Source organism: Vigna angularis, chromosome 10 (genome assembly GCF_016808095.1).
Source record: "Vigna angularis cultivar LongXiaoDou No.4 chromosome 10, ASM1680809v1, whole genome shotgun sequence".
NCBI classification, from domain to species: domain Eukaryota; kingdom Viridiplantae; phylum Streptophyta; class Magnoliopsida; order Fabales; family Fabaceae; genus Vigna; species Vigna angularis.
The window spans coordinates 4,217,225-4,237,242 of record NC_068979.1 but is presented as its reverse complement, the minus strand read 5'-3'; the positions used below and the strand labels follow the sequence as shown (position 1 = coordinate 4,237,242).

Sequence of the window (20,018 nt, the reverse complement as noted above, 5' to 3'; positions counted from 1 at the left end):
AATTTAATAAAAGTTATACCAAGACCTTGATGGATCTTGACTACTGATTTTATGAGAACCAAAATAATATACTACGTGTAAGAAATTTATCTTTTATTTTATTTTGTAATATTGTTTTGATAAATCATTAAAAAAATCTATTCAAATAAAATGTATTTCCTATTCTTATAAAAAAAATTGTCATAATTCAAATATTATTAATAAATTATTTAAATTTGGATGGTTAAAAGCATTCACAATAAAAGAGTAAAGTTCAAATTTTAAACTAGTTTTTTTTTTAAATGATATTACCAACTTAATGAGCAAGTAAAAAAAGTTATAATCAATTGTTTGAGTTTTATCTTTAAAAGGTTATTTTTTTTAGATTTAATGTCTATTTTACTTTTCTTTTGTTAATTTTGTTTAAATGTTTTTTCTATTTTTTTAGTTATTTAAAGTGATTTCATCTTTTTTGTAAAAATGATTCAATTTGTTCTTTTTTTTTCACATGGTTTAAAACGCTAACAACACAAATACTGGCAAAATCAACCCAATTGAGGTGACAATGTTAAAAGTATTTGGCCTTAATTAAAATTTTCCCGTTATAATTATTCTCTCCCTTCTGATTTTTGTTCTCGGACAGACCCAGTTTAAGGTGTCCTCTAGGTTTCGTAGGGTTTTCTTATTCTCCTTTATCTTAGTTAGGGATCGTCTTCTCCTTTTCTGGTTAGGGGTCGTGATTGACTAGATTGAATTTGGGTTCTGTTATTTGGGGTTTCTTCTCTACAGGTTTTGATATCGCGATTTGGGGTTAGAGTTTTGATTGGGGTTCTGTTATATGGAGTTTTTGTTCTTAATTCTTCTATACAAGTTTTGATCTTACAATTTGGAGTTATGGTTTTGATTTGGGTTATGTTATTTGGGTTTTATGCTCTTTATTTTTCTTTACAAGTTTTGATCTACGACTTGGAGCTAAGGTTTTGATTTGGGTTCTATTATTTGGGGTTTTTGTTCTTGATTCTTCTCTACAGGTTTTGATCTCGCAATTTGAAGCTAGAATTTTGATTTAGTTCTATTATTTGGGGTTTATGTTCTTTATTCTTTTCTATAGGTTTTGATCTCACGATTTAAGACTAGGGTTTTGATTTGGGATTCTGTAATTTTTTTCGTTTGGAGGATGATGGTTCAGTTGTGGTTATCTGATGGTGGTTTGGTTTGGGGTTTTCAGTGGTGGTTTGGGTGCGAGCAGTGGTGGCTGACAATGTGTTTAGAAAGAAGAAGATGATAATCTATTAAGAATAAAATAAAATAAAAATATAAAAATCTTTTAACATTGTCACAGTAACCACCTATTACAAAACTGAACAAGTCATTCAAAATTGGCTAAGGGCGACATTACATGTTAGGGTTTTAAACCCAAATTAGCAAAAAAGATCAAATTGAATCATTTTTACAAAAGATAAGACCATTTAAACAACTCAAAAATAGGAGGATCATGAACAAAACTAACAAACTAGAAGACAAAAATAGATATCAAACATTTTTTTACTTCTCATATTTTAAAACAATATAAGTATATTATTGTATTTTAATGAACAATGTGTATAAATTTTGGAAGCCAATTTCAATATAACAAGGGTCCACTCACAATTCAATATTATTATAATTTCATATATATTTTTTGTTTACATTTAAATATTTATTTCATGATTTAAATATTAATAATATATTGTATCTATTGACCAGTAAGTACTGATCTACTAATCATTTTAATTAATCTACATATGTCAATAATCAAGTTTAAACGAATTTAGGTTATGATTAAATTGACCTTAATCAAAAGTTCATAAAGAAAATTATAATACAAAATAAATATATGATTGATGAAATTTTTTTACTATACATTTATTATAATGTAATTATTTAATCCTTCGAAATTGAACTAATTTAAATATCAGAGTATTTTAACATGTATGTTGGATTAATTCGAATACCGATTATTCAAATAGAGAATAACAAGTTACATGAAAATTTGTTTTAATTTCACATCAAATTGAAACAAATCATTTTCACATTAATTAATCTTAAGTAATATCTTTTATATGAGATGTAACTACTTTTAATTCAAAATTCAATAAAAAAAATAATCTAAATATTAAGTAATAAATATTAAGTAATTATTGTTATCACTTACACCCTTAAACAATGCAAATTATTCTCAGTTTAATTTTTTTAAAATATTATGAAAATAATAAACTTTCATAGTTTATAAGTAAATAATAATATATAATTTATTCATACTATTAACATGCATAATATTTTATCGATAAATAAATTTGACTGTATTATACTTTTTAAAGTTTACTTTATTGCACTATTTTATTTCTTGATAAGATATCATTTCATTACTATTTAGTTTTTATTTGTATATATTGTAAAAGTCTTCAAGAAAAATATAATTAGAAAAGTAACAATATGGCAGATTATAGAGTAATTTACTTTATCATGATGGTATAAGTAACCAAGTAATATAATTTTAAAATTTTAAATATAATTAAACGAAACACAACTATAAATTTTATATATAAAATAAGAGCATTGCATTGTATATTAGTATATATTGTATGTGATAAAATAACAGTGTTTTTTTTATTTATTATTTGAATTTGAATGAATACTTAATTAATTTTCAGTGTTGAGCAGTTTTATATTGAATGAAATAGCTTAATTACATTATAGTAATATGCATAGGAATCTCACACAGCATATAGTAGCATGTGAAATGTTATTGGGAGCAGTTAGTAAGTATGCATGACAGAATAGGTACTTTGAAGTTTGAATTCCAGAATCTACTTCCAAAGTCTCAATCAAAGTCTTAGTGTCCTCATTTTACTACTTTACCTTATGCTTTTTTAACAAAGATTCACACAAAAAGTGTAAGATTCATCCATTTATGTCACACCCACTTAAATATTTTTTAAAATTTATTAAATTTAATTTCTTGGATAATATCTTTTATAATATGAAGAAAAAAAAACAATTGTAAATTTATGTACAAATTAACACATAAATATCAAAAATATATTTTACACACTCCTAAATAAACATGTTGTCATATAATATCAAGATCTGTCTCTTTCTCATCTCTGCAAGTCAAAGAGTTTGTTGGTTGGAGGGACGCATGAAGCTAAACGACGAGAAGCATGATTCAAAGTCACGACACTGTTATGAACTTTTTACCTTTTTTATTTTTATCATTTTTATTATTTTTCTTATACTAAAATAAAATCCATAGTCCCTCTATTTTTATATATATAAATAGGTAAAATATAATAACTAATTTTAAAATTTATGAGAAGCCATATGTCAACGTGATACCGAATATGATATCATATGTCATGTTCCGTTGAAAATTCTTGATCCTCATTTGCTACAGTACCCACACTATGTATATATTTAATTATTTTGTCATAAATACGTGTGAGATTTCTAATCTTTCATGTACATCTGGGTCTCAACTTAGAACGGTTGAGGATGTTAGCGATTGACACGTTACAAAATTCGTATAGTTTCTCATTGTTTGTGAGAATTTTCAATGGATTTAAGAACTCGTGGACAATGATGTCAACTACTCTGAGCGTGATTCTTCTTTAGCCAATAAAATAGTTCATACTAATTAAATGATTTAATAAATTATCTTCTTAAATTTATGCACAAGTTTTAAGAAATTATTGTGAAAATAATAGTTTTCAATATGAGAATATTTTTAACACCAAAATATAAAATTATTTTTGAGTGTTTAAAAATAATATAATTATTTTATTATATATCACTTTTTAATAAATTTATATCACTTATAAACATTTAAAATTAGAGTTAAAGTGGAGAAATTAAAAAAATGTGAACAGTATGATTTATTTGGGGACATGGGTCCAGGACATGTATCAGTTGGTCAACGACCTTTGACAGAGTTGCTGAAACTTAGGTCCACCATTTCCTACTTTGACGTCATCCTTGTCGGGTTTGTGGGTAATATACAAAATATTATTATAATTTCTTATATCAATAAAAAATAATTTAATTAATTTTTTAAAATAATATTATATATTATTAAATATTTTTAACACTAATTCTTAAATGTATATTATTTAATACCAAATAAGGTATACATATTTCTAATATTTAACAGAGATCGATAAAAAACTTATCATTTTTAAAAACTGTAAAATGTCTCGTAAAAAACTTATCATTTTTAAAACTACAAGAATCAAATAAAAAAATAAACCAGAAAAGAAAAAGAAGGGTGAAAATTGTAAATTTTTTAAAGAATGAAGCTCTCAGACAAATATATATTTATTTTAATATATTTTCTTTCATATAATAATTTAAAAGAATGTTTCTTATATAATTTAGTGTATAGAAGAAGAAAAGAAAGCATCTTGCAACTAGTCTACACTAATTTCTAATTTTTTTTATTCTTTTTGAAGTAATTAAATAACTTATTGTTAGAGTATAATGTTTTATCACTCCTTTTAGCATAGAGTTATTGCATTCAACTTGTATATTTGAAATTTACTATTTATATAGCATGTAACTTCATGTAATAAAACTTATGTTACATGGATTATTTACAAGCTTAAGATAATTTTTTCTTTTTCTATAATTCATGAATGGGTAACACAACACAATAAATATAAATAAAAGTGTAAAAAATTATAAAATGATATTTTATGATTGATAGTGTTTTTAAAATAGTTAGATTTAATTATTTTAAGATTAAGATATTTAATATAAATAAAAAGTTGATAAACGAGTTTTATTATTTTTTTAAAAGAGTACATTATTTTTTTAGAGTTTTCTTAATTCTCTCTCATTTCTCACTTTGTGTTATCCAATTTGAAGATCGAAGACTGTTAGTACAATCCTTATGACGAGTCTTTCATGTCTAATCGATTAGTTCTTCTATTCAAGTAAGTTAATATTTTTTAGCTTTCATTGCGTCAAATATGTCATCTTCTTGAATGTACCCTGTTTGGGTTGCATGTGCTCCTTTAATCTTCAATGTGGTTATCTATTAATTAGTGATCATAATAGTAATGACCTGTATGCGATTTTAAATAAAGTATCCTATGGGCTTTAAGGTTTGTGTGTCATTTTAGAGTTTGGGGAACATTTTACCAGGTAAGGAAGTTAGTCTATGATCTTAATTTTTTGGTTTTGCTTGCTTGAATTGAGTAATGCATGTTGATGGTGTGACAATTTTGGTGTTATGGTACTACTTAATAAAAGTTAATGTGTAGACACTATAATTTATGAGTTATATTGGTGTTGTATGTGTTGTTGAAATTTTGATGAATTGTGGTTTTATATTGAAATGGAATGAAATAATTCTAAATTGAACAGTTAACTTAATTGGTGTTAATTAAAGACTGATTTATATATATATATATATATATATTTGAACTAAAGAGAATGATAAAGGTATCAATTAGAGTTAATTGAGCAAGTTATATTTTTTCACATTCAATTTATGTTTTCCATCATGACATTGGGTGGTAGAATAAAGCATTGGGTGCCACTTAAAATTTCAAAGTTTGGAGCATTTTCGCTCCAAGGCGTAAGGCGCAGGATGGCGCAGCCGGGTGCCACTTTAATAGTGGCTCCTTGACTTGGTTATTGTTGGGTGAGCCTTTGATCCGTTGAGCAAAACCAAAGTCAGTGAACTCGTTGACTTTTGTGTTGTTAGGCATCATCTTGTGTAGTTGGATGTCAACCTTTAAAATTCATCCAGAGGTGTTCTAGGAGTTCTGTCGCTAGGCACTAGGTTTCCTCGCTAGGCGTTAGGTCCTTGGAGTTGAGCACACCTCTGATACCACTGCATCTTTGAGTGATTATTTTATGATATCAAGTGTGATCTTAATACTATATTTGGTTTGTAAAGTGAATCAAATGTATGAATAAATGAGTTGTGAGACATTTGCAAGGAAGAAATTGCACTAACAATAAAATAAACCGTTTACCTAAAAATCCGGTTGGTTGGAGAACCTGACTATCTCGAAGACACAACCGTTAGGTCGTGCTTGATACTGGGTTAGTTGATTCCGTGATTTACGGTATTATGGCCAGATATTTCTGACCGCTTGTTCTTTAGTTTATTAGGATTAATATGTCCATTTTGACTAAGATTGACCGAACGTCTTCTCTCTGACCTTTGACTGGATTTTCGTGATTTCGCGAGCTAATGCTAACCGTTTAGCACAATCAACAAACGATCGCTAAAAGGCGATCGCTGAATGATTGATGCCAAAAGCGGCGAAGACGAGCATATGACATTCCCGAACGATCGTTCTACCTAATGGGTGGACGATCGTTCGGGAATGGTCATAAGACAGCTCGCTATTGTGCACTTTATTTATCCTTAGTGGTCGTCTGGGTTGTCAGTCGATTGACTCAGATATCCTACCATACAACACTTAATATGTGTTTCACTAGGGTGTGCCTTGAGAGTAAGGATTAATCCATTTTGTAAAGCTATCATGAATTCTATTAACCATTCATACTCATGCAAATGAGATTGGTTAAGTGATGAGAGTGACGGGAGGTCTTGTTATAAAGACGATTTTAGAGTTTTTATGATTGTTATATGGATTGACCTTGCGCGAGACAACTTATTAGAGCAGCTCGATAAAGCAATATATATCACCATAAGTGCAAGGTTTCACAAGTTTAACTTAAGTGCACTTATCTTGATAAATTTACCCTACAAAAGTTTGATTGTATGGGTTAATTTTTTAATAATTGCATTTATATATAAATGTGTTAATTAAATAGATTTTGGGTATTTAGTATTTATTTATATTTATTTCTTAACTAGCTTACCGTAATTTTTTTTATTGTCTTCTTGTGTGCCTTCTTCTTACAATAATCATCATTGTGGTGTGAATAGAGAATGATGTATGACTTGATGCATCTTAAGATGTTGAAGAGCCTTCAGTTTAATCCTTAAAATAGTAGTTCCTAATTGTAATGTCGAGTGTTGTGGGAATTTATGTATATAGTTGAATAGTTTCCTTATATATCTAATATGTTAGTATGATATCATTCCTTTTGAATAGCTGTGTTAATATTATATAATATGTTATTGATTATTAGCTATGAAGAAATGTTAAAAAGAAAAAAAACTTTTTAGAACAAAGTGTCAAATTTTTTCTTATTTCTCTCTCAAACTTTCTACTTCTTGATTTTGTCTATTTTCTTATTTGATTTTATTTTTGAATATGTTTTTACTTCTTTTATTCACTCAAACAAAATTAAATGTTGATAAGTACATTTTTAAATATGCCATTATATAAGTAAATAGATTTAATATTATATATAACAATTTATAAAAGGTAACACATTTGCTTCATTTTTAAAAATAAAAACATATCCAAACTTTAAGAAGGCTATTTTGTGTGATAAAGAAAAGTTGTGATAAAAATTTAAAAATTTCACTTAACAATCTTTTGTGAAGAGCAATAAACAAGATGTGAATTTTGAAAAGAAAAAAATAATCAATAATTTAGGAGGTGTTTAATTTTTTTATAAAACATTTTTTAAATTAGAAAATATAATTATTATTTAAACAATAGTAATAAAAAGAACATAGAATGCTATATATTTATTTAAAAATTAAATGAAAAATATTTTACTCTACAATACATTTCTCAAATATACCCTTATCAAGCATTTTTCATTCTATTTTGTAAATAAAAAATATTTAGTATTTAATAAATGGTGAAATATGTTAATGAAATAAAATACAAGATGTTTTGTTTCACTCTAATAGCATTAGTTAAACAAATTGTGGCGCATTAAAAGATGACATGTTTCTTATTTGTTGCTAAATTATTCGTAAGCTGAGACTAATGTTGGTTAATATTTTGTCAACCAAAGCCCATCGCAACTTACAGGTATGTGGAAGTATCTACATAAAAGAATGTTACTCCCTACACCACTACACATTGCTTTTTATACCACCACACTTTTTTTAAATTCCAAAATTATTTTTTATATCTTAAAATCTCTTACACCCCTCCTTTTTCCTTGAACGGACGTCGACATCCGCACATCCGTTTAGTTTTTTTTTTTTAAATTTTTAGATTTTTTAAATTAATATATAAATATTATTTAATTTTTTAAAAAATTATTACTTAACTATTTATAAATTAATTTTATTTTATTTAATAAAATAATTATTATAATTTAATTTATATATTATTATTTTAAATAATAATTAAAATACTTTTAAAATTTTATTAAAATGGATACGGATGTGGTAACATCCGTAAAATTTTTTTCTTTTTAAAGTTTTTAGTTTTTTATTATATTCTATTTTAAATTAATATATAAATATTATTTAATTTTTTCAAAATTATTATTTAATTAATTATAAATTAATTTTATTTTATTTAATAAAATAATTATTATTAATTTAATTTATGTATTATTATTTAAATAATAAAATAGTTTTTAAAAATTTATTAAAATGGATGTGGGCAATTCATGAAGTTTTTTCTTTTTAAATTTTTAGTTTTTAATTTATTATATTTTAAATTAATATATAAATATTATTTAATTAATTTAAAATTATTACTTAATTATTTATAAATTAATTTTATTTTATTTAATAAAATAATTATTATTAATTTAATTTATATATTATTATTTAAATAATAATCAAAATACTTTTAAAATTTTTTATTGAAACGGATGTGGCAATCCGTTAACGGATCTCGCCACATCCGTTGAAGATTTTTTTTTTTAAGTTTTTAGTTTTTTTAAGTTTTTAAATTAATATATAAATATTATTTAATTAATTTAAAATTATTACTTAATCTTTTATGAATTAATTTTATTTTATTTAATAAAATAATAATTATTAATTTAATTTATATATTATTATTTAAATAATAATCAAAATACTTTTAAATTTTTTTATTAAAACAGATGTGGCAATCTGTTAACGGATCTCGCCACATCCGTTAAAGATTATTATTTTTTTTTTTAAATAAAAACAATAAATTAAAATATAAAATATGTGAATAGACGGATGTCAACATCCGTTGAAGGTGAAACGGATATTGACATCCGTTTTAGAGAAGGGTAAAATTGGTATGGGATGGTGTAAGGAGCATTCGGTGGTGGTGGAGAGAGTAACTGCCTTTTGAGATTCGATAAAAGATTTTTATTATCAAATTTCAAAATTTAATTAAATCTTTAAAAAGTTATTCATCAAATTTCAAAATCTAATAGAAAAAAAAGGTAAGATCGTTTTAAAAAAAAAGCTTCATCCTTCAAAGAGTTTCACCCTAGACCTTGAAAGAATTCTAATTAGCACAATATTGGAAGTGTATGGTGAAACAGCCAAAAAGATAAAAGTATTCTAATTAGCACCGTACAAAAACTATTTTTCATTTTCATATTGTACATTTTTAAAAAGTTGTTTCTTTTATAACAAAAAACTTTTAGATTATTTTACAATCTGTAATAAAAAAAAATTATTTTCAGATTATGTAATTTTAAAGAAACTTCCAAATTACATAATTCAAAACATTTTCTTATAAAAGAATTAATTTTGAATTGTGAAATGTAAAAAAAAAAAATCGTGAAAAAAAAATATTTCAACTGCACAATCTAAAAGTAAAACAAACCTCCAAATTTACACAATTTGAAAGTAAGCTAGGCTTTCAAATTACAAAATTCATTAGTTAAAAAAGTTTCCAAATTTGGGAGTTGCTCCCTCCACCCCCACACGTCTCTTTCTCCACCTCCCCAATTTTCTAAAATGCCAATTATATCCTTCTAAAATGACAATTATATCCTCAAAAGTTAAAATTTTTTATTTTTATTATTTTAATATTTTAATTTATTTAAAACTTCTGATTTACTTCCCTCTGCACCTCTTCCTCTCTTCCATTTCCGTTTACCTTTCTCTCTTCCGTCAAGCTTCTTCTCCATTTCTCCATTTTCGTTTATCATTTTCTCTTCAAGCCTCATCAACCTTTCACTTCTATTTCTCCATTTCTTTCTTCTTACCATATATAACATTTAAAATTATAAATTTAAATATAAATTACTGTAAATAAAATAAACAAATAAAATAAAAACGAAACGTAAAAGGAACACTGCCTCTGGACGGATGACATCCTTCAACGGATGTCAACATCCGTTTAAGGCAAAACGGATGTCGACATCCGTTTCGCCTTAAACGGATGTTGACATCCGTTGAAGGATGTCATCCGTCCAGAGGCAGTGTTCCTTTTAGGTTTCGTTTTTATTTTACTACGTTTTGCGGCTCATGCAAGGATTATAGGCTTGGATATTCAAAGGATTATTGGAAGTATGGGAAGGGTTTAGGGTTTAGAATTATAGGAAGGATTATGACTACGTACCTGGAGAGGAACCACGACAAGGACACTACACCATAAACGCACTGCACCACGTATTGCACCGAGAACAAGAGGAAGATTGCTTGATAATTCTTTTCACGATCACCAAGCTTTGCAGAAAAATATTTTACTCATACAAGGAACTACTACGTAGGTTATCAGTGAAATATGTTATAAATGAATAAAATTAAAAAACAATAATTTTAAAAATAAAATTTTACTGAGGGGCAAAATAGTAAAAGAAAGGTGGAGGAAGGGGCAAAAAAGTAAAGGAGAGGTGGAGGAAGAGATGTGTGGGGGTGGAGGGAGCAACTCCCATCTCAAAATTGAAGAAAAAAATTCTTCATCAAATTTTGAAATTGGATAAAAAAAGTTCTTCATCAAATTTTAAAATTGGATAAAAAAAAGTTTTCATCAAATTTCAAAATTCGATGAAACTAAAAAAAAATGGAGTGTAGGATTTTCTGAATTGAAAAAAAAAAGATTTGAAATTTTAAAAAGATTTGAAAATGCATGATGAAATGATTAGAGATACAGGTGAAACAACCTTATTCCTTCCAGTGAATTCATTTATGACCCAACACATACATCAGGCAGGACGAGGCAATGAGTAACATTAATTGTTTGACCAACTTCATTGGGCTGCACATGAAAAGTACGGGTGTTGCTTTCTACAGCCCCATCAAATTTCTGCTTACACCCTATTAAAAAGGTTCCTGATTTTTCTGTAATAGGAAAGGGTTATTGCTTTCTGGAAAAAAAAAATTCAGAGTTGTTTACAGTGTTCCATAAAATAAATTCCGGAAGTGATAGGGTGCTGGAAGAAATATGACAAGGTGCAGAAAGCAATAGCTGAAGTATGGGGGTTCATAAAGAAATGGCCCAAGCTTTTTTGGGCTAAGTGAGCCGTCTAAGAATGTGAGGCTCACTTTACTTTTATCTACAATACTTTTAGTTCTTTAATTTTTCAGTGGTTGCAAATATAGAAGGATTCAATTAAGCTTTTTAATCCGATAATGGCACAGATACCTCAATATAGTAAAATAAATATATTTTCTTAAAGATTACTTCACATGCTCCCCCTGCTAGTCTTATTACGTAATAAAATTATTTGAATAAAATAAAAAAGTAAAAATAATTAATTAAAAGTAACATAAAAAAACCCTAAAAATAACATTTTTTTATAATATAATAGTATATATATAAAGAATATAGGGGTTAATTTGATTTAATATGAAGGTTAATATGAGTAGTGGAAAGAGAATGGTCGATGGATAACATAGCAAAAGGCAGAACATAAAGAGGATGAGGCTTTCGCTGCCGACCATTCATCGAAGATAATATATGAAGAGTTGCATGCACTGTTTCAGTCATATTGTTACTATTATATCCCTCCTACAACATAAGCAGAAACAGAGACAACACCACAACCTCAATCTCTGTCTCTAATGGCACTCAGGATGTGGGCTTCTTCCACTGCCAATGCACTCAAACTCTCTTCTGCCTCCAGACCCCATCTTCTTCCTCCTTTTTCTTTCTCCAGATGCTTATCTACTGGTATTTACACTTCTTTCTCCGCATTCATATCTCTATCAAAATATCATCTTCACACTCTTTTTGCTTCTTTCACAGTCTTGGATGGACTCAAGTACGCAGAATCACACGAGTGGGTCAAGCACGAAGGCTCAGTCGCCACCATTGGTATCACTGACCATGCCCAGGTTCGTTCCTTCCACCCCTTCTGCACTTAATCAGACAACGCTAAATTATCGTTTTTTTTTTTGTTTTCTGGTTGCTTCTCCTTATATCTTACGCAAACATCAACTTCAGTAGGCTTATGTGTTTTTTGGTTACAAAACTTTCTTCCTTACAATTTAGCAGAAAACTTGTGCAGTTGTTTGTGCAAGTTCTACGTGTATTACAATATAATTTTCACGAAACTTCTAGTTGAGATATTAATGTTCATAGTAATATCTAACATATCTAACATGACATTATTTGAAGACTTAGCTTTGCAATAATTGCAGGGCCATCTTGGAGAGGTTGTGTTTGTGGAGCTGCCAGAGGCAGGTGTTACAGTGTCCAAGAGTTCTGGGTTTGGAGCTGTTGAAAGTGTGAAAGCATCAAGTGATATAAACTCTCCAATATCAGGGGAGGTTGTTGAGGTTAACAAAAAGCTCACAGAAACGCCTGGCCTGGTGATAAATTCTAACCTTTAACAACCCTGTTTCTTTCTTCTACTTTATCTCAGGAAGTTAATCAATAATTATGTTAAGTATGGTTTAAGTCCCACCATTAGATATATATAAATGCTTATAAATATTATCTTACAAGTTGTTTTTTTTAAGTAGGATTATTATAAACATTAAAAGAACTTTTATATATGCATGCTTATAAATATTATCTTACTGTGCATGTACTATTTTCTTGTAATGAGAAACTTATAGTTATTTTTGTATTTTTGGCATTTGAATTAAGGTAAACTCAAGCCCATACGAAGATGGATGGATGATCAAAGTAAAGCCAAGTGATCCTTCTGAGTTAGAGTCGTTGTTGGGTCCAAAGGAATACACAAAATTTTGTGAGGAAGAAGATGCTAGCCATTGAAGTTTGGATTGGCTCCTCACTTTTATTCATGTGTTTATCATCTTATTATCTTTCTGAACAGTTTTTTTAATATGCAATAGAACTGTTTCTTTCCATTTTTCCTTCCTCTGCTTTTCTCTTCTGTCACCGACACTTTTCAGTGTCTCTGCGTTATGATTTCTTTAATAAAACTGTTTCTTTTTTTAATTACAGAGATAATGATATTGTCATAATAATAAACCTGTTTTTGAACATAAATGCATCATTCGAAAGAAATTCTGTTTGAAGAAAAAAAAGAGTAAATTTGACTCTTTCCATAATTCATATAAGCTGTGGCTGTATGTTTATGTTTTCTTGTAGAGAAATATTTTTATGTTTGACCTTTGTGGGTATGATGTGACCTTAGAAGTTACACCTTAACTCGAATAAATTTACTAAAATTCTAATATCATATTAGAAAAAGTTGATTTTAAGTTTACCATAACTTTATTAAAATGATAAAATGATGTAAAATTTATTTGTGAAAAAGAGTTCCAACAAACTCTCCTATTCCATATCAAAATGTGATGGATCGAATGCATTTATTTAGCTCAATTAGTAATATTGAATTCGTGAGATTGATTCTTACACACCTTATTAATGATGTGAAAAAATTGAATTATTCTAACCTCTTAACAATGAATATATAGAATTTGTGAAAAAAATGATTGCTGTCTTGGTTGATGAAACAAGTAAAAAATAATCACAGTTGAAATTTGAAAAATTCTAAAAAAAGCTATAATAATAAAATAATTTTGTTTGTGGAGTATTTGATAATATAACATAATTTAAATCTTATCATATCATAGAGATGAATTAATATAAAGATAATCGATGTTTTTCTTTATGTCTTTTATTATTTGTTTTTCTTTATGTCTTTTATTACTTGTTTTTCTTTCAACTAACTATATTTGATTTGACACGTCCTTATGATGTTCCTTTTTTGAAAGCGATAAAAACAATTATTTTTATCAAGCTCTTAATAAATTGTTATTTGATAAGAAAAAATGTTATCTACTAAAAGGATTTGTAAAAGTTAAATTATATTAACTATGGATTCAAATCAATATTAGTTTTTGAATGGTCAATTTGGTTGAAAATAATTTTATGATAATTAATATTTTAAAAGAGATAATATGAGAAAAAGAGTAAGCAAGGTGAAGGGAGAAATTACATATTAAAAAATAATCATAAATTATAAGAGTAACAAAACATGTTAATATGATCTGTTTAAGCTTAATCACTTAACTAAGAACATGTTGAGGATTACAACTCACTGTCAATCATTTATCTGGTTGGGCTCATATCTCATTGGTGTTTGTATCTCTTTGGTGAACCTTCTCCTTGTTAGACCTAACAATGGTATCAGAGTCGTTGGTTTGTCTTGGTGAGCGATTGACAAGTATAATGGTCCCTATACCGAAAGTCTTTTTGGCAAAAGGTATTCAGATAAGCGAGTTCCATTAAGATAAATGGCGGTTGAAAATGGCTACTCGTGGTTGTGGTTAGTTGGGAATGCTTCCACTAGAGGGGGAGTGCACCTATGTGGAAGGGACTCATCCTTGAGGGGGAGATTATTGAGAATCCAAGTGTGAGTCTAAGTCTCATATTGGATAAAAATGAGAAAGTAGAGCATTATGTGAAGATGAAAGACCCATTAAGTCATTGCCTTAAGGTTTTGGGTAGAGAGTGATGTCAATCCTTTATGTAGTTGGGCTCATAATGATAACTTTTTGGACGGATTCCAAGCTAAAAAGACATAAATAAATTATCAACTAAACTGTTTCATACCTCAGTCGAACTGGCGGACTCACCTAACTAACTCGCACGATTGGCCTGATCGTAAGATTGGCCCGTTAGAGTCGACCTTCTTTGTCATCCTTAATAAATTATAAATTTTTAGATCTATGGAATCAACTTATTTTTAAAGATTGTTTTTAAACATCCATTATTAATATTATCCCAAAATTAGGCAGGAAATTACAAACTGCACCTTTTTTTTTTTATAAAAATCATGTAAAATATTTAAAATTATCTTCAGGGCCAGGTGTTAAACAGTGACAAAAGGGAGTAGACTGGCTTTAAATATTGGTACAAAATAAAGACCGATGGAGATAAATATATAAGACAAATTTTAAGGATTTAAGTTAGTATGAGTATTTTCCTGCACGAGTGATTTATTACTTTTGTAAAACTAATTGCATATTTATGGTATAAGGAACAAATGGCATAAATTAGCAAAAATGGAATACTATAGTACAAAAAGAAATAAGAATGATGATATGGACTAATTAAATTATAAAAACTACAGAAATTGGAATTACAGAATTTTTTGTCAAAGGAAAAACCAAAGCCTTTTTCTTCTTTTTCTCTCCCTATTTTTCTTCTACCCAAAGCGAAAATTACATAACTTTCTCCATTATATAATACATAAGTTACTCATTTTATTTTCTAAAAGTATCACAAATATTACATTTCACGTATATAAGCTCTGCAAAACTATTTGCAACTTTCTACAGTTTTTTTGTTCCTTTAACTTTTCACGATCATTTTGAAGTATATGTATCTAATGATTTATGTGAGTTTTATAATTCTTGCAGAGCAGTTATCTAAGGGCCTTTGCAATGGTAGATAAGTGATTCGACAATCTGGGTTAACTCTCTCCATCCTGCACCATTCAAATGTTTAAGACCAATCAGATTCAAACAAATATAACATAAAACAATGCTTCCTTTGACTAACCTTCTAAGACAAAAAATAAAATAAAAAATTCAAAAATATGTAAAAAATAGATGAAACCTGTAGTTAAGAAGAAAATGATGGAGGAAAATGGTGATCTCAAGTTTGGCCAGGTCGCTCCCAGGACAAAATCTGCTTCCTAATCCAAATGGAATAAAAGAACCTGCTCTTGCTGTGTGATTCTGCAGAATACATAATTTTAACACACATAACATATCATCTTCTGTTCCTCAAAAATCAAACTCACAAGTTCAAGAATGAGTGGAAGAACTTTTTTTTTTTCTGCAAAATTAATTACTATATATCATACATACTTCCCATCTGGAAGGATCGAATTCCTTTGGATTGTTGTAAGTTTCAGGGTCCATATGCACCCCTCGGTTCCAAACCAGAACTTTCCATCCTTTTGGTATAGTAAAACCTGCAATTTTTCATTTTTCGTGAATGCTAAGGTACTGTAATGAACGAAAATTTTCAAATGTTGTAAGAAATACTGAAAAATATGGGCACTGAATAACTAAACTAAACTAAACTAACCATTGATGCTGAGGTCAACCTTTGCCTGTCTAAAGTTCGCAAACGAGATAGATGTTTTGCGCAGCATCTCATGAATAACCTATTCAGAATATAGTTTTCTCAAATTTAAACAGCTTCATTTCTCATCTTAATGATTCAGACCCTCATAAACACAGATTACATGCCATCAAGAACTTATATATATAAATATAAATCTATATACCTTTGAAAGATATTCCATTTGCTTAATTTCCTTTATGTTCAGTCCTTTCTGAGTGGAGGGTCTTGCTTGCATGATCTCTTCTTGTTCTTTCTGGAAGGTGCAAAGTTCTGTGAGTAAAACCCCTGATAAACAATATAGAAAAATGAAAAAGCTATGAAAACCTTAGCCCTTTGGAAGAAATGTGAGTGTTGTGTGAGGTAGATGATAGTCCACAATATTCCATGAGCAGAACTTTCGTGGCCAGCTAACAAGAACACCAGAAGTAAGTCTATAATGTCTTCATCCTCCAGCTGCTTACCCTCTTCATCTTTCACTTCCATCAATGAATCCATCATATCCCTTTTCGTCTTTCTTTTTCTACTGTTGCTCCTTCTCTTTAGCTCCACCACACCTTGCAGCAACTTCGTCAACTTCTTTCGTGCCTGAATACACATACATTAAATATTAAAACCGACACCATCACAAAACCGCGATTTCTTCTATTAACTGCCAAATTCAACATCATAGAATTACGTTACAACATGTTGGATTTGTTTTCTTTCTCCATGCCAGTTGGCACATGATGGCATTGACAGTTACCAATCACAGGAAATTAGTTAATTTACTTAATTAACTAAACGTTGTTCCTGATTTTGATTAATTAAGGTTGTGGTCTAGGCTTAAAATAATAATTAACCTTGACTGCTTTATAGAATGCAAAGCCTGGGAGATTGATAGGCAGTGACTTAATTCCGCGACTGAAATCTCTGTACAAGTTTTCGACCAAGCCAAGATCCACATGGTGAACATCAGAGCCCATGAAAATGGTGGTGATGATCTTAAAAGCGAACTTTCTCAACTCTGTGAGGAACTCAGAAGGAGTGCTCATGCTAGACAACTCTTCCAGCAGTTTGACAGAAGCATCTTCTATGAGACCTACGTACATGGACAATGCCTCGTGGCCAGTTATGGGAGAGGTGGTTAAGCGACGAAGACGCTTGTGTTCCTCATTTGAGATGCCATGGAACGATCTCTTTCCAAAGAGGGAGGTGGTGGAAGCAGGGTATCCAAGCTTCAGTTGTTCATCATCTGTGAGAACCCTACGACATGTCTCTGGGGTGCATACGATGATGCTAGGGCTTCCAAATAAGAATGTTCTGTACATACCAGTCCTGCCATATCTATATACATATATACATAGTTTGTTGATCAGCCATTTCCATGGTGGACTCATTTTTTATGTGAAGTGTGGAGTGAAGAGAAAAGATATACCTGAAAACAAGATCATAGATAAAAGAATCAGGATCAGATTTGAAAGCTTTGAAGAAGGTGAGCATGTTTCCCAAGAAAGGCCAACCCAGATGACCAGGTGGAAGAGGGTGTTGCATGTTTCTTCCCACCCTTGAAACATAGTACCATTCATTCACTCTCCAAAGAAATCCAAAGACAAATGCATATCCACCCAACAAAGCTGCAAACAGGATGAACCACAAAGAATGCAGAAACATCATGCTGCTTATTTACATGCAAAGTCCAAAATTGTTGAAGGGTATTTATAAAGATTGAGAGAAATCAACTCTCATTTCATATATTATTGTCAACTATATTATTAAAAGGTTTCATACATTTAATACATAAACTTTTTACTCCTTCATAAATACCTCTTTGACAAGTTATACTGGTTATATAAATTTGATAAAGTACTTTTATGAGTGAAAAATGGCTTATATGTGAGAACATATATATCACCTTTCCGTACTCCCTCTCTTTGTTGAAAAATTTAGGTTTTGATGATATATATATATATATATATATATATATATATATATATATATATATATATATATATATATATATATATATATATATATATATATATATATATATATATATATATATATATATATGTTCATGGTGTTATGGGATTAATATTTGACTAATGACGGCTAGTTATTTGAGTGAAAATTTAAGCAAAGATCTTTGGGACCCAACTCTAGAATTAATTATTTACTTAATTGGTTAATTAGCATTAATTGTGTTATACGAAACGACTTGCCTACTTGATATGGTGAATTAGGTGTCACCTTATAGAATATATAGTTAAAGGGTATTATTGTGTTTGAGTTCAAAATGTAGGAAGATATCAAAATCAGGGAAGAAATATTGCAGTTCTTAAACCTATGAAGTTTGACAAATTCTATGATTCGCATATACTTTCTTACAATGGCTTTGTTGTGTCTGCAAGGTGGCAACAGGTTGGTTGATATGACGTTGTATATTCACTAAACTCCTCCGATATTACTCAATTTGAAGTGCACAACAAGTTTAGTTCAATCCTCCACGCGTATAACATGGTTATACATTTCCAACTTTATTTATTTTCTGAAGTTTCTTCCTTGAAAATTTCATACCAAAGTATGAATTTCTGTCTTGGAACAAAATTTTCATTTTCTACTCGTATACGTATCCGTGATTCCTTGAGAAGTTAAATGGAAATGGAGGAGTTGTGTTATTAACTTAATAATGGAAAAAACTATTTTCATAATACACATTCTATATATAATAAATATTGAATTAAAACATAAATTAAATTATTAACAAAAGTTAGTAAAAATAATAGTATAATTTGCATACGATTGGGAAGCAGCTGGTTAAATAATATTTCAGATTTGACTGATGTTGTTGAAAGTGAGGTATATTAAAAATATACTTTTTATAACTTTTCTACCGATAAACTCTTTCAGGAGTTCGCGGGACGGTGTCAGTTCAATGCCTTGGGTTACCTTAGTTGATTGGTTCATTCATACGAAGACCAAATTAAAGCTACTCGTTCAAAGTACTCATATATTGCTTATAATTTATAAAACTGAACTAAGGAGATGTGCTCTGAATTCAATTTCTCAGTTTAATTTGCACAAATGTTACACAGTTGACTGATATTGTTGAAGATCGGTGTAATTATCGAGATATTTGCAATATAACTACAAAATTTTGTAAATCAGTTTCTTTTATAAATCACTAGTGAATTATCAAAAATGAAATTTAATCAATAGTCTATTTTCTTATTTATTTCTATAAATAGAAATTATTCAATTAAGCTCTCATCATTAATTAATAAAACCTGACTGATATATTAAGAAATAAATAACAATATACAATTAAAAAAATAATAATACTTTTTGTTGAGTACAAACAAAGTTTCACATCAGATAAAATAAAAAATGAACACGAGTTTATATATACATAATATACCCCCATTGGTAAGAGGTCTTTTGGAGTGATACCAAAAGCAAATCTGTGAGGATTTGACCCAAAGCGGACAATATCCTATCAGTGTGGAGATCTATGTGTATGTGATGATTTTGAAAGTATTGTGATCCGATGATCAAGCACTACAAGCAAAGTTTGACTTAAACGGAACTCGAAATACTTAGAGCGGAGGTCCTGGAGGCCGAGGACGAGGTGGATGTAGTCGAGGCAATGAAGTGGAGCAACCAATCACATGTGGAGATGAATCTCTTTTTAAT

The 20,018-nt window shown here is 28.9% G+C and overlaps 2 protein-coding genes across 2 annotated transcripts; one reads left to right on the top strand and one right to left on the bottom strand.

The window, feature by feature from the left end:
* The first annotated feature begins 11,767 nt into the window (after nucleotides 1-11,767).
* Nucleotides 11,768-13,111, top strand: LOC108335331 (glycine cleavage system H protein, mitochondrial). The gene is made up of 4 exons (XM_017571326.2): nucleotides 11,768-11,966; nucleotides 12,042-12,130; nucleotides 12,437-12,607; nucleotides 12,888-13,111. Exons 1-4 carry the CDS (start codon nucleotides 11,858-11,860, stop codon nucleotides 13,014-13,016), a joined length of 498 nt encoding a protein of 165 aa, XP_017426815.1. The 5' UTR covers nucleotides 11,768-11,857; the 3' UTR covers nucleotides 13,017-13,111.
* A 2,227-nt stretch (nucleotides 13,112-15,338) lies between these two features.
* Nucleotides 15,339-18,002, bottom strand: LOC108335602 (beta-amyrin 11-oxidase). The gene is made up of 8 exons (XM_017571630.2): nucleotides 17,764-18,002; nucleotides 17,189-17,672; nucleotides 16,674-16,934; nucleotides 16,513-16,602; nucleotides 16,311-16,389; nucleotides 16,088-16,194; nucleotides 15,834-15,955; nucleotides 15,339-15,702 (listed from the first exon to the last, which is right to left on the bottom strand). The coding sequence occupies exons 1-8, from the start codon at nucleotides 18,000-18,002 to the stop codon at nucleotides 15,609-15,611; spliced, it is 1,476 nt and encodes a 491-aa protein (XP_017427119.1). The 3' UTR covers nucleotides 15,339-15,608.
* Nucleotides 18,003-20,018: the final 2,016 nt, after the last annotated feature.